This window comes from Erinaceus europaeus, chromosome 19 (assembly GCF_950295315.1).
Source record: "Erinaceus europaeus chromosome 19, mEriEur2.1, whole genome shotgun sequence".
Classification (NCBI taxonomy): Eukaryota; Metazoa; Chordata; class Mammalia; order Eulipotyphla; family Erinaceidae; genus Erinaceus; species Erinaceus europaeus.
Window position 1 is genome coordinate 7519697 of NC_080180.1, and position 15564 is coordinate 7535260.

Here is a 15564-nt window from a genome sequence, read left to right on the forward strand (position 1 = left end):
ACACCACCCCACCCCCCACCCTTTGATTCCTAAGAAGGGATGATCAAGGTAAAAATCTCTGTTATTCAAGTTCCAGCCACCCCCATGCCTAGCCAGGGAATCCTGTGGTGACACACGGATTCTAGTCAATTCCCTTCTGCTTACAGCTGCAAACCACCAGCTGCTCTCCTAGGAAACCTGAAAAGGGTGGAAAGAAAAAGCACTGTGTTTCTGTTTCTGTATTCAGTCAGTGAGATCTGGGCAACCTGAACTCAGCCCAGGCCGTAGTCGTGTAAAAGAGACCCCCATGAGTCAAGTCCCAGCCCCTGCTGGAGGCATTCCCAAGCTGAATGTCTCTGACACAGTATCAAAGTCACTCCGAGATGGAAGGAGCACTCTATAAAGTCAACTCTTTCCTTTTTTTCCCCCCTTAACTTAGAGCACTTGGTATCGGTGCCGTCAACCTCAAGCTGTCACCATTATGTTCTTAAGAGCATCACCATGACAGATGTCCCAGGTCATAGCAGGTAAGCCTAAAGCAATCAGAGCAAATATAGTTCTTCTGTTCAAGGTTGTTTAGAACTGTCTTGTTATTTGAAAGGCTCCCCATTCACATGGTATGTGATATGTGGTGGTCCGCCATCACCAGAGGACGGTCTCTCAGTCTCCCCCCCATCTCACATGACAAAGCATCCCCCTCTCTCTAATGGTGAAGAAATTTGACATGTGTCTCTCCTCCTGTCTATCTCTCTGGATCTTGCTCTCTCTCTCTTTCAGGAAAAAATATGGCTGTCAGGAGTGGCCAAGTCATCATGCAGCCATCAAGCCTTAGTGACAACAATGGTATCAAAAAAAAAAAAAAAAAAAGACACAATGAATGGAATTTGAGCAATTGTGAGATAAATAAAGCAAAATTAATCAAGAAGCTAAAGATAATTATTGGATGGTTTCATTATTATGTGGAAGGGAGGTTATTTAGACTATAACCTCAAAGATGAAAAGGTTGTGAAACATAGAGGGACAGATGGAGCTGAGGCGAGGAGCAAATACACTTGAAATATGATAAACAGACTCTGATGAATTTCTGAGATGGAAAGAGAGAAAGCCAAGGAGGGAACACAATAACGACTCTGTTATCTGTTATCATCTTATTAAGCTCACTTTGCCCATATAATGAAGACTGAGTTTAGGGCAGTGATGTAGTATAGATGAAGATCATTATTTAAAAGTCCTACTATGAAAGACGCAGAGCAAAAAAGTACTATGAAAACCTGCTACTACATTTTGGACTTCTCCAGAAGTACTTTCTCCTTTAATGTAACAGAGGTGAGGCGCTTGCTTTAATGTGATTAAGCATCAAGGCCTAGTATCACAGGTAGAAAGTATGTGATAGTAGCACAGCGGGTTAAGCGCACATGTCACTAAGCGCAAGGACCAGAGTAAGGATCCTGGTTCAAACCCCAGCTCCCCACCTGCAGGGGAGTCACTTCACAAGCGGTGAAGCAGGTCTGCAGGTGTCTATCTTTCTCTACCCCTCTCTGTCTTCCCCTCCTCTCTCCATTTCTCTCTGTCCTATCCAACAACGACATCAATAACAACAATAACTACAACAACAATAAGAAAACAACAAGGACAACAAAAGGGGGAGAAAGAACGGATTTAAAAAATAAATTTTTTAAAAAAGTGGTTTTTTTTTTTTAAAAAAGATACGCGATGTCTGAGCAAGAAGAAAACAAAAGAAAGGAAGCTATGGAGCTGTGGTCTCTCTCTGTCTTTCTCTTTCTTTCTTCCTGCCTCACACCCCATTCATGTAAAAAAAAAAAAAAACAAACTCTCCCCACTTAGGAGTCTTGCTTACTGCTTGCTGATTTCTCCAAAACATACTCAGTTTGATTCATCTGTATATAATATTGGCCTTCAGATTTGACTAATTTAGTTATAACCCTGGAAATTGATGTCAGAGCAAAAAATTCAAGGAGAAAGAATCTGCTATGAAGTTCCAGGTGAACTGCCTAGAAGAAAAGTTCCTGAAAACATCCCCTTAATTAGAACTATGAGAAATGAAACATTGGAAAAGATAATGGACCCTGGAGGTGGCACAGTGGATAAAGCACTGGACTCCCAAGCTTGAGAAGATAATAAAAAAGCAATGAGTCGGGAGTCGGGCGGTAGGATCCCGGTTTGAGTTCCCGGCTCCCCACCTGCAGGGGGGGGTCACTTCACAAGCCATGAAGCAGGTCTGCAGGTGTCTATCTTTCTCTCCCCCTCTCTGTCTTCCCCTCCTCTCTCCATTTCTCTCTGTCCTATCCAACAACAATGACATCAACAACAATAATAACTACAACAACAATAAAAAACAATAAGGGCAACAGAAGGGAAAATAAATAAATATTAAAATTTGTTTTAAAAAAAGCAATAAGTGCAATGGGCTTCCAAGGTCAAGTTCACAATCACAGGGAGGCAAGTGCACAGAGCTAGCCCAGGGCTCCCTCAGGAAGAATCACAGGATCTCAGAGCCATGAAGGGCTTAGACTTCACCCCAATTCCTGCATCATCTCTCTCCTTTCTACCCAGGAGACAGAGTGTGGCAGCAAAGTGTTGTGGGCCTTGGCCAAACCACAGAGAGATGCCCCGAGTTCAAACCCTCTCTGCCTACTTTCTCTAAGACTAGTCATCCATGGGACCCTCCCAGCACGGGCACACACGAATTTACCCCAGGGCTGCCGTCCTCTGGCTTTTTATTTCATGATAACAGTAGAATTCAAACCTGAAGACTTGCTCCTTTTTATCCACCCATTTGGCAACTTGTATCTCATGTTGTATCATTTTAATAAAGTCACCGCTCCTTAAACAGACTGATTGGTGTGATTATAAGTTTCTTAAAAGAGCATTTTGTTTATGAGGGAAGTAGCTCCAGGGAGTCTTCCAACACTCTCCATGCTGCCCAGTCCTCTCTACTACCCTCTAGAATTATAAGAACAGGATGTAAGACATTCAGAAACTTGAGTGGTTTCATGGGCCACAACTCACTGGTTAGGAAGTCATATTTTATCCAGACTTGGACCCATTCCATTCCCTCCTTGGGGTCCTTCACCTCAGTAAGTGCCCTGTCAGTGTTCCTTCCTCAAACAGGGCTCCCTCAGATGAGGAAAGCAATGAGCCATGAGTGAATATTCTGAAGTAAACAAAGATGGCTCCTATGATGAGAGAGTCTCTAAGTGTTTCCCTGCTGCATTGGGTTGGCATTTGGCAACTATTCAAAGAGTCTGCAGTTCATAGAAGGGAAACTTATTGCAGAAGTTCATAGCCTACATGTGTGTGAACACATACACACAGTCTAACCACCTTCCTGTGGAAAAGCAGCTGTGCTGGTGTTTTTCCCTGTCACCAAAATGACTAATTTATCCACCTCAGGAAAGGAAAAAAGCCAAGCTCCAGTCAGGCATGAGACAAGGAATGTCTTCTTTTCTCTCTCTCTCTCTCTGCCCCTCCCTCCTGTATTTTAACATATAAACAATCACTTCTGGAACAAAACAGAGGATGGAAGGCAACAAAATTCAGTCCACACTGGTGACCTAGAGAAATGCCAAGACTCACTGGAATGGAAAGCTTTGCCAACATCTGGGAGAGAAACACCTCTGGAGGAATTTAGGTCACAGAGTCTGTCCCTGAAGGTGCATGGGTTCTTCAGATCACAAAAAAGTACTATCTCCCTTATAAAACTCATCCTAGTCTTGTAACAGACTCTTGGTGCCACTGTAATCATTCGAGGATAATGTGTATTCCCATTGGAAAGCTCTGTCTTCCCATTATCTGCTCCTGGCTGCTGAAAATGGGTCTGCAGGCCAGCAGTATCCTGGGAGCTGGTCAGAAATGCAGACCTGAGCTCCTTCCCAAGCCCACCTGTGGAATGTTAATTGTAACAACATCCCAGGGGATTCAAATGCCCTTTAAACATGGGGCCCAGGGGGCCGGGCGGTAGCGCAGCGGGTTAAGGGGTTAAGTGCACATGGTACAAGGACCAGCAGAAGGATCCCAGTTCGAGCCCCCGGCTCCCCACCTGCAGGGGAGTCGCTTCACAGGCGGTGAAGCACGTCTGCAGGTGTCTATCTTTCTCTCCCCCTTTCTGCCTCCCCTCCCCGCTCGATTTCTCTCTGTCCTACCCAACGACATGAACAACAACAGACAACAATAATAATAACCACAACAATGATAAAACAACAAGGGCAACAGAAGGGGAAAAAAATTGTCTCCAGGAGCAACGGATTTATGGTGCAGGCACTGAGCCCTGACAATAACCCTGGAGGTAAAACAAACAAACAAACAAACAAACAAACAAAAAAACGATGACTTCACCATTTTCAGCCCATCTTGGATGGAGCCTGAAGAATTCATGTTAAGCGAAATAAGTCAGAAACGGAAGGATGAATATGGGATGATCTCACTCTGAGGCAGAAGTGGAAAAACAAGATCAGAAAACACAAGTAGAACCTGAAGTGGAATTGGTGTATTGCACCAAAGTAAAAGACTCTGGGGTGGATGGGGGAGAGGGGAGAGAATACAGGTCCAAAAAGGATGACAGAGGACCTAGTGGGGGGTGCATTATTATGTGAAAAGCTGGGAAATGTTATGCATGTATAAACTATTCTATTTACTGCCAAATGTAAAACATTAATTCCCCCAATAAAGAAATTTTTAAAAAGAAGGAAAGAAAGAAAAAGAAAGAAAGAAAGAAAGAAAGAAAGAAAGAAAGAAAGAAAGAAAGGCATTGCCTCACGGGTGGTGCACAAAGTGGGGGCATAGAGGCAGAGACCCGGCCCTGGCAGAGATTTTAATCAGCAGTCTCGGGGCTGCTAGAGGTTAGCTGCAGCAGCTTCCAGTCAGTGGGTGCATTCCTCCATCCCCCACTGTGGCCCAGAGCTTCAGTTCAGGAAGAGCAAGTCCCACTGTCTGTTGGGAGGTAGTCTTAAAATAAAAAGGACAAAATGGAGCATCTTGAAAGGGGAGGGGAGGAATTGTCTTCTAGCTTCTGTTTGGACCCAGCCAGGACCGACCCCAGGACTGACCCCAGCTGACTCCCCATGTTTGGAGGCATCGGGCAGAGTGTAAGCACATTTGGGGTTGCCACAGCATGTGGATGGGATGGATGCTAGCGCCGTGTTGTGGGTAGAGGTCAGGGAGGCTCCTCCAGTGCACAAGACAGTCCCCACCACCATGCAGAACTAATTCAGTTGCACTTGGGTTGAGAAATTCCACTCTAATAGAAGCTAAAGTGCAGAAGAAACTCTGCTGCCTCCCTCTGACTTCCTCAGAGACTGGACAAGGATGCATGAGGTAGAGCAATGAGAAAAAGCTGGGAGAAATATATTACTAGCATAGATAGTTCACATACATGAGGGAGACACCCAGAAATCCTGAGTAACTCGCCACACGGTCTGAGGTGCCATGTGTAAATGGCTTTGGCTAACACTGAGGATGCTGGGAAGGAGGAAGTGAGGCTCACATGAAGAAGGAGCAGTAAAGCAATTGAAGTTCACCTTCTCCACTAGTGAGAAGGCAAAGCCTTCCGGGGAGGAGAGGGCTACAGGTAAATATTCATTTTTTTTCAAAGGTGACCTTCATTCTGCCTTCAGACATATTTATGCTTCCCTACACAATGAGTAGTGTCCCTCCTCCCTGTGTGTCTCAATTTTCCCATTCTAAATTAGCCTCCCCCCTTCTCAAATTAGCACCAGTCTTACACCCTCCTAAAAAAATCCCAACCCAGTGAAACATTTGGTTATCTCCTCAGATGCAGCAGTGAATGTGGCTAAGCTATTCTGTGGTGATGTTGCCTCAGCTTCTATTTTGTTTGGTCAAGGGATCTGCAGGGGCCTTAAACTGATACAAGCCCTGCCAAGTCCATGCCTGAATTAGTAGCCCACAGAGTCAGAGGTTCCTCTATGTTCTTGGTAGGAGTTCCCAATGCCCTTGTGATCAATACTTTGACCTCTGCCTCTCCCTGACTCCTTAAGTAAGACCCTTGCGAAGTTTGCCAAAACCCCCAGGTTCAAACTGATCAATCCACCATAGCCTGAGAGCCTCAAAGCAGTCTACATTCCACCCTGGCAGGGGAACACTGATATGGTGTGTTACAGGAGATACTGGAAGGGGGCCGGGTGGTTGACACACACATTACACACTGCACTTGGTTGGGCACACACATTACTGTATGCAAGGACCCAGGGTCAAGCCCCCGGCCCTCACCCATAGGAGGGAAGCTTCACAAGCAGTGCAACAGTCCTGCAGGTGTTTCTTTTTCGCTCCCTCTCTATCTCCCCTTCCTTTTCAATTTCTCTCTGTCTCTATGCAAAGTAAATAAACAAGTAAAATTAAGAAAAGAGTTGGGGGCCATGCGGTAGTGCACCAGGTTAAGCACACATGGTGCAAAGTGCAAGGACTGGCATAAGAATCCTGGTTTGGTGGAATAGGTCTGCAGGTGCCTGTCTTTCTCTCTCCTTCTGTCTTCCCCTCCTCTTTCAATTTCTCTCTGTCCTATCCAACAATAATGACAGCTATAACAATAATAACAACAATAAGGGTGACATCAAGGGCAACAAAGTGGGAAAAATGGCCTCCAGAAGCAGTGGATTTGTAGTCAGGCACTGAGATCCAGCAATAACCGTGGAGGCAAAAAAAAATCATCTTGATGATGGGACCCAAAGTAGGTGTGAAAGGAAGCAAACAAATAGGAGGAAGGACAGCAGTAAGTCAAGTAGCTGCTCTGGGGTTGGGAAAGGAAAGGGAAAGACGAGTGTGAACGACAATATCCACAGCAGGAAGAATGTCAAGTTAATCAAAATCTCTCCAGTCTCAGGAACTATTTCTTGGAAGTGGCCACTTAGATAACTGGAATTAGGGATGTGAATTCACAGATGAGCAACTTGACTGCTGGAGAGTCTAAGATTACACCGTTTGGTCAAGAAAAAGTTCCCAAGACTTCTCTGTAAAGGACATTTCCACAAAGCCAGCGCCGTGCCCATCCACGCGCCTGCCTGCATTCCTCCAGTGGCAGTCACTGTCCCCCTCTGCAGCTGTTCTAACGCACGTGACATCCTGGCTGAGCTCCGGCGGAAATCCGGTGGGTGTTGGTGCCCATTTTAGGGCCTAAGTGTGGCAGAGGAAATGCACCATCCGCCCTGAGGTGGCAGCTGTGCTTCAGAGGAGCCCACACCAGCCTCAGGGCCATCCATTAAATCCGTGCTTTTCAGGGCCCCTGATGAAGTACTGAACCACCCCCAGTGGTTCTCCTTCTCCTGGGATCACCACGCCACTCAGCAGGAAGCTATGCCACTTCTGTTTCTCCTGGTCTCCAGGCTGCAGAAAGCCAGAGCAGCCAGTGACACAGGACTTATTCACGACTTCTGAAGATACAGGGAGTTGCCAAGTGAGTCTGCATTATGCAGCCCTCATCCTTACTCGGCTCCCCACGTGCAGGACTGGCTTGTGACAGATTCACAAGGGAGCAATATCCAGTGTCACCTGGTGCTGTGACTCACCGGGGTCCTGTTTTGGATGGGCCAGGAAACTGATCAAGGTTGTACATGGGCAGGTCAGAGCCCTGCTTCCAGCTCTCCTCAGGAGGACAGGATTTTTACTTCATTGGCCCAGAAATGTGGAAAGCTCTCCCTAGGCTGGGGGGTGGGGGTGGGGGAAGAATGTCAGGCGGTAGCGAACTCATGAAGTGCACATAGTATCAGGTACAAGAACCTGCACAAGGACCCAGGTTCGAGCCCCCACTCCCCACCTACAGGGGAGATGCGTCATGAGCAGTAAAGGAAGTCTGCAGGTATCTTCCCCGCACCTCCCTCTCCCCTCTCAATTTCTCTGTCCTGTTGAATAAAATCCAAAAAAAAAAATTTAAAAAGAAAGAAAAAGTGGGTACCATGAGCAATGGAGTTGTTGTACCAGAACTGAGCCCCAGTGACAACGCCAGTGACAGAGAGAGAGAGAGGAAGAGATCTTCCTCAAATGACCTGTGTTATCTTTTTTTTCCCCCAAGACCCCTGCTTTTTGTGCTCCCCTATTTTAATCAGACTCTAAACTCTAATGTATCAAGAAATGACTACAGAGCCATGGCCAGAAAAAGAAAAAAAAAAAAAAAAAGAAAAAGCAAGAAAATATTTTAAAGCAGGAAAAACTCACTGAGACTGGAAATTTTGACAAACTGAGTAAGGAAGTTCATTTTTATTCAATTAACTAATCGTACGGTCAAAAGACTAGAGACCACCCAATTGGGGTGAGGAGAGTTTAAGAATTTCTCCTTTCTAACACAGGCAATAAAGTTGTAAAGAGAGCAAGAACTGGGTAATGGTGAAACTTGAGACACCCAAGGGTCAGGGCTGAGATTGCATTAAACTATCGGGTAGTCAGAAGAGTCATGAGGCATTATTTATATAGAAAACCAGAAAAAAAAAGTCATGCCTCCTCTGACAACCTAGTAGCAAGAAAATAAATCTGTTCACCACTTGCTGGCCAACGTTCGCCTCACAGTCCCAGCTGCAGCCAAGTGCCCTAGCCCACTTGATGGAAAACTGGTCTCCCTTCAGTCAGACACATGCCTTTAAAATCACAGGTAGTGGATCAACAACGGTAGAGAATGTTCCATCCTCTGAAGGAAGGATGGACAACATACTCTATGCTACACCTGAGGAAGATGGGTCGATATTGGGGGAGCTTGGAATGTTCCTACTCATGACCACAGAATGTGAGCTCAGATCTACAGGGATGCAGAGGTCACACAGGCTCCTAAGCTGAATATGGACCCCAGACCACATCAAATCAATGGAGTTGACAGTCAACCCCTTCTTCTTCTTCTAGCGTTTGCCCTTCTTCAGTAGCCAGTCAACAGCGTCAGGTTGAAAGCTGTCAGGAGCTGCTTGTTGCTGGCTTTGAAAGTGACTGGGATCCATGTGGATTCAGTCGGCTAGGAAGGATCGTCAGTTTCCCCAATGAATGGGTACTCACAGGATGCACCACGAGAAGGTCGATCCAATGCATACCCCTTCTGATATTAAGGAGCTACTACTCTCTTCCCTGATGCAGCTTTCTGTTGCTTTTCCAGCCATGACATCATCTCCCCAGACAATAACTTGGATCTACCGGCATATCAGATTTCAGGCTCAGGGAAAAAGAAAAAAAACTAGTATAGCCACAGGCCCTTTGGAATATAACTAAAATATGCCTACTAGCTATCTTCAAAATGGAGGACCCCCCCCAACTCTTCATCTGCACTATTCCAGCCTTTAGGTTCATGATTAGTCAACAATTTGTTTGGCTTTGTGTGTTAACTCAAATTTTTAACCACCAGGTTCCAGATGCTAGCATGATGCCAACCAGACTTCCCTGAACAGACAACCCACCAATGTGTCCTGGAGTTCCACTTCCCCAGAACCCCACCCTACTTGGGAAAGAGAGAGACAGGCTGAGAGTATGGATCGACCTGTCAATGCCCATGTTCAGCAGGGAAGCAATTACAGAAGCCAGACCTTCCACCTTCTGCATCCCACAATGACCTTGGGTCCATACACCCAGAGGGATAAAGAATAGGAAAGCTATCAGGGGAGGGGATGGGATACGAAGTTCTGGTGGTGGGAATTGTGTGGATTTGTATCTCTCTTATCCTCTGGTTTTGTCAATGTTTCCTTTTTATAAAAAAAAAAGAATAGGAAAGCTATCAAGAGAGGGGATGGGATACAAAGTTCTGGTGGTAGGAATTGTGTGGAGATGTACCCCTCTTATCCTATGGTTTTGTCAGTGTTTCCTTTTTATAAGTAAAATAAAAGATTAAAAAAAAAACAAGGTAGGCACAGAAACTGAGGCAAGTGAGTACATGAAACTTCTGCTATTAATACCTTTGTCAAATGTAGAATTGGCTTCTGGTTTTTAAGGACAATCATTGTCTCCTTACTGAAACAATACACACTCAAAGTTACTTAATTCATTGAATAAAGGTGAGAGTGTGAATTCTAATAAGAAAGAGAAATTTAGTCTCCATCCCCTACTCTTCCTAAAGTTTTAAAACAAACAAGCATGCTCAGGATTTCCTAAGTGATGGGGGAAGAGTGTCTTCTGTTATGTTAATGAGGTATGTTTTAGGAAATTACAGGATGGCAGCTGGGAACCACTGAATACAACTAAGTGATTTGATTTGAGGGTTGAATCTTTCAAGCCCACTCCAGACTTCCAGGGACAGGAGAAGCGAATCAGCTGTGGCAATTATTTAATCATTTTGCCTGTGTAGTAAACATTCCACAAAATGTCCTGGACTACATGGTTCAAAGTGTTTCCAGGTTGCTGAACAGAGAGCATGGAAGGCTCACACCCTTTCCCCATGCCTAGCCCAGTAGATTTCTTGCATCAGGTAGCTCCAGAGAAAACGTCTTTTTTAATAAACTGCTAAGTTGATAAACGGTTCTGCAAGTTCTGTGAGCTGCTCTAACAAATTCCCAAAGCCTGAGAAGGAGGTCAGTGGGGCATCTGCTCTCTGGTGACAACCTGACTTTCTGAGGAGAGCTGGGGTCAAGTCTCCTGGAATTGAATTCAACCTGCGGAATTTGATGCTGTAACATGTAGTTTCAGAGCTGAGTTAAATTGTTGGACATCCAGTTAGTGTCCACTGATAGAGAACCACTTAGCAGTGTGGTTTGTTATGGTTCCAGGGATCATCTTCTGCACAATTCCTCCATTCCCAGTAGAGTGGGTTTCCTCTTAATTTCAGATATAGGAGAACAGAGAGGGAGACAGAAGAGACTCGGCCGTTCATGAAGCTTCTCCTGGTGATGTGCATGGGGCTCCCCTGTATTGCAGGGGGCTCAAACTGGGATGCTCAAGCATGTTGAAATGTGTGCTCTACCGGGTGACAGTTTAGAAAGTACATGTTCACATACACACGATTTATTAAATTTGCAAGCATCAAGTAATTTACCAAAAACTATTCTGAAACTATTTTCTTCTAGGTGTGTGTTTGTCCTTTCAAGCATTTAATAGGTTTAAGAGAGTCAGACAAATTGGGTTTTAATGTGAACAAAGAGATTTAATAGATTGAAAAATTAATTAGGTTTGTAAATGGGGTCGATCATTTAAGGAAAACCAGTCTGCTAAACTTATTAAACATTATTGGCATACATATCAAAATACTTTTATTGCAAAATATCGATAAATGTGTAGATAGAACAACAAGTTTCACAAGTTGAATGTAAAGCCCTCAAAAACTAACTACTTCCCTAAACATGTAAGTTAAATAAACTAAGTATCAAATAAAAACCACCTAACAATAGTCTTTCTCTCTGGAATTTCTTTACAAAGCAAATGCCAGTGTTTTAACAGGGTGATTCTCTTCTCACTAAGGTGTTTCCCATCAACCCTAGCTCCTTCCACAGCTGGGAGCACACTAAGTCTCCTAAGGGGAGTCAGAAATTTACTTCCTTGGGGGCCAAGTTGATGTTGGAGTCCACTGTCCCAAGTGACCGGACAGCACATGAGGTAGGAGGCAATGTCTGGTTTGCTCATCTTGTTTATAGGAATCGGAGGGGTTTTGTTTCTTTTTATTTAGAAAATGTGCTTCTTATAAAAGGGCAGCTGCAAAATACAGAGGCCTCTGCAATGATTTCTTATTTCTCCTTCAAGCATAGAAATGGATGGCACCCAAGGAACCAGCAGGTGGAGCGTGACAGAGCCATCCACTCAAGGGACTAGAGCATAAAAACACAAGGTTAAGACTCCCGGCCAGAAAATTCTCCTAGCCACTGGATTGCAGACCTCGTCTCATCAATCACCATCCCCTTCCCTCTAGTGGAAATGCCTGACTTATTACTTCAAGTTACTCCACTACAAGAAACACCTGTGAACAGAATTGCCAACCACCTGCAGAAGGCTCAGGGATGGAAAGCAGCAAATGGCCACAAAAACAGACACCAATCCTGACAATCAAAACCCCAAGTAAGGACAGAGGTTTGTCAAAAAGTACCCAGACTGGGAAGGCTAAGGGACTGTAGGACATGAAATATAACTGCACCACCCAATTGGTGTTAATATACAAGGATAATCAGACAGCTTTGGAGCTTCTGTGGCTATGCCACTTCTCTATATAGACACAGCTAGTGCTGCTCTATTAACTACCAATATACTGCTTGGAACTCTAAGTCCCACATGAGATTGAACCTGTTATATACCAGGGATGCCCAATAAGGCTACGGACACAGATGAGACAGGGTGGCACCTCTTTCATGCCCACACATATCCAGTCTGCCGGCCCTCCGGAGTCAATGTCCAGAGCAGCAATTAATTTCTGCCTCCAGCTTATGTGTGTGCTTTCCCGGCTTGCCTACCATGCAAAATACAGCAACAAGTGCCACAAAGCAACACTTGGTTCTGGTGACCCAGTAGGAGTATGATGTGTGTACAACTAGACAAACAAGAGACCGAAGTTGTCGCACCACCTCGGAGACTTAAAGTGCCGGTTCACAGGACACTAAGATCCAGGTCAGTCATCAAGGTCCTGAGAAGACATGTTCCACTCATCTTCAATGTCAACAGGATGAATTTGCTCATCTTCTTGCAGAATCGATATCGACAAGTCACCCAGTTCTAAGTCAGCACCTTCCTCCTCCATGGAGTCTGAATCAGAACTGTCAGAACTGTCGCTGTCCTCTGCATTGGTTATCGTGTAGGTGTCCTGTGAACTGAACCTTTGAGGGCAGAAGTCTCGTAGGGCTAGGAAGCTGCTGAATGGTGCTCTGTGCTGTTTCTGTGTCTCCAATCTTCGGCCATCAGGATACCCATGCTTGTAAAAACAGCTTGCTCCATACGGACATTTCCCACGTCCTTTATTAAAATACTTGCAGTCAATGTTGTTCATTTTCTTCTTGTATTCCTCAATGAGTTTCATCTTCTCCTCTTCCTCCTCCACCCAGTATTCACTGGGAACGATAAAGTGAGATAAGGTCCGGCATGTTGGACAGGACTTTCTGATGGACCTCAAAAATTGTATGGCCTTCCTCCACTTGCCAATACACTTGAAACAGAAGATGTGGTTGCATTTGGGTAGAATCCCAAAGCATCGATCCTTGGGGTTAGCCTTCGCCAACACCACTTCCATGCAGATTCCACACACCTTGTCCCTACTAAGCTCCATTGCCAGTGAGATTTTCTTCTGGTGGGCCTCAACGCAAGATCGTACGTGCTGTGATCTCTGGGCAGCATCCCTTGGATGGAGGACCTGCAGTCCACAGAGGTCACATGTGTCATTGTGGAGATACACACTGCTGCACTCTCCACCCTCAGCACAGAGATAATGCTGCTCCGCTCCTTGTTCTTTCTTTGATTCCTCCCAGGCCATTGAGTCCTGCGCGGTGGCCGCAGGGTTGAGAGCGGCAGCCCCCGGTGGATCCAGCCAGAGAGTACACTCAACGCTCTTTATCCTGTCTTCTCCTCCAGCTGCAGAGTTGGAATTTCTCCCATTGGCTTCACCCGGACTCATTGCAGAGCTTGGTCCGGGGACAGGTGAGAGACTTGAGAACCGGGCGAGGGGTGCTGTCTCCACGAGGTCTGTAGGGCTGGCTGTGTCTGGTGTCCCTGGCGTGCTATGTCTATATCTGCAGTGGTTTCCATAATGACAGTAGCCTCGCTGGAAAAACTTGCACTCTGCGCGGGTCCTGTGCTCCTCCAGGGGGTGCGAGTAGCCACAGGTCTTTCCTTCCTGCAAGAATTGTCTGCAGGGGCGCTGTTTCTTCCATCTTCCTCCGCCGCCTCTACTGCGGCCTTCCCCGGCCTCTGCCGCTTCTGTTGGTGTGGCTTCTGTGCCAGGAGGTGCAGCCTCCGCCATTGCTGTGAATTCCGCTCTGCAATGGCTCCCGGAACTTCCGGGATCACATGCCGCCGGTCCTGCCGCAGGGCATGCCGGGAACCTAAGTTTTCACACGACTCCCCTCCCTCCTTTTATTTAGTAATGATTAGATAAGAGTTTCTGCCGAATTATCCGATTTGTTGGGGATAGTTCCACAACCATACATGGTCAGTGGGAGTCACCATAGCCTCCACCAAAGCTCTGTGTCCTCCCCACCACCACCACTTTATTTCACAAAGTTTAAGAGACAGGTATTTGATTTCCTCATTCTTACAAGTCCCCTTCACTGGCTCACCAGAACAGAACCTGACACCAAAGGAGTCATCCAAATGTTAAGGAAATGAATGAATGAGAAGTGGGTCTGAAGCTGGGCCAGGCTCCTGTCTCCTCTCCTGTGTGCAGATGGGATTTAATGCCTTCCCTCTTGCCTCAATCTTCAGAGTCTGGAACTCCCCTACTTATTTTTTTAATATTTTAACTTTATTTTTTATTTATTTTTATTTGCTAGGACAGATATTAAAAGGGAAAGAGGATAGAGGAGAGAGAGACAGAGAGATACACACCTGCAGCCCTGCTTCACCACTCATAAAGCTTCCTCCCTGCAGGTGAGGTCTGGCGGCTTGAACCTAGGTCCTTGCACTTGGTAACGCATGCACTTAACGAGGTGCACCACCACCAGCCCCTTCTACTTATTTTTTTTAATACTACTACTACTTAAACTTGAGTTCCAGCAGCTGGTTTATAAACTCGAAGCACCACTCTGCAGAGACAGACTTTGAGGCAGAAGGATAAAACCTCTCATACAATGCTATGACTCATAAGAAAGTAATATGGGGCAGGGGGTCGGGCGGTAGTGCAGCAGGTTAAGTGCACGTGGCGTGAAGCGCAGAAGCACAAAGACCGGCGTAAGGATCCCGGTTCAAGTCCCAGGCTCCCCATCTGCTGGGGAGTCGCGTCACAGGTGGTGAAGCAGGTCTGCAGGTGTCTATCTTTCTCTCCCCCTCTGTCTTCCCCTCCTCTCTCTATTTCTCTCTGTCTTATCCAACAACGAACGACATCAACAATAACAATAATAACCACAAGGAGGCTACAACAAGGGGAACAAAAGGGGGGAATGGCCTCCAGGAGCAGTGGATTCATGGTGCAGGCACTGAGCCCCAGCAATAACCCTGGAGGCAAAAAAAAAAAAAAAGTAATAAACTGGTCAACAGAAACCACTAAGACACCCTGCAGTAGTTTGAACTATGTATTTAAAATGAGAAGACACGGGCTTTCGTTTTCTTTAGACAGAGAGGCAAAAAGATCAAAAAAAAAAAAAAAAAAAAAACCAGAAAGGACACAGCACCAGAGCTTCCTTCAATGTGGTGTGGGTCAGGCTTGAACCTGGGTCGTGTACATGGCAAAGCAACACACTATGCAAGTGAGCTATTATTGCATAAGCCGACCATAGGTTTTCTTAATGATAATTTGAATTAAAAACCAAACAGACACTGTAATAGCATTTGAATGCCAATTCTATCCAAATAAATAGAAACTTCCTGAAATTGATAAAGTAATGTAAACAGTTTGTGGTAAAGAAATGGAAAGCTTCCCTGATAAGGTGCCATCTTTGATCTGTGTTGCCACCAAAAGAACCTGCCTTAAAGCCCCTTTGCCTAAGACTCTGATATAAATGGAGCATTTCTAAAATGCTAGATGGT

At 45.5% G+C, this 15564-nt stretch overlaps 1 protein-coding gene and 1 long non-coding RNA gene across 4 annotated transcripts in view; both read right to left on the reverse strand.

The window, feature by feature from the left end:
• The window catches only part of LOC132534596 (uncharacterized), a 129578-nt gene that overhangs the window by 46576 nt on the left and 67438 nt on the right, over nucleotides 1-15564 (reverse strand). The gene's annotated exons all lie outside the window — the stretch shown is intronic.
• On the reverse strand, nucleotides 11295-13843 carry LOC103111977 (E3 ubiquitin-protein ligase makorin-1-like). The gene has a single exon (XM_060179202.1). The coding sequence runs from the start codon at nucleotides 13841-13843 to the stop codon at nucleotides 12503-12505; it is 1341 nt and encodes a 446-aa protein (XP_060035185.1). The 3' UTR covers nucleotides 11295-12502.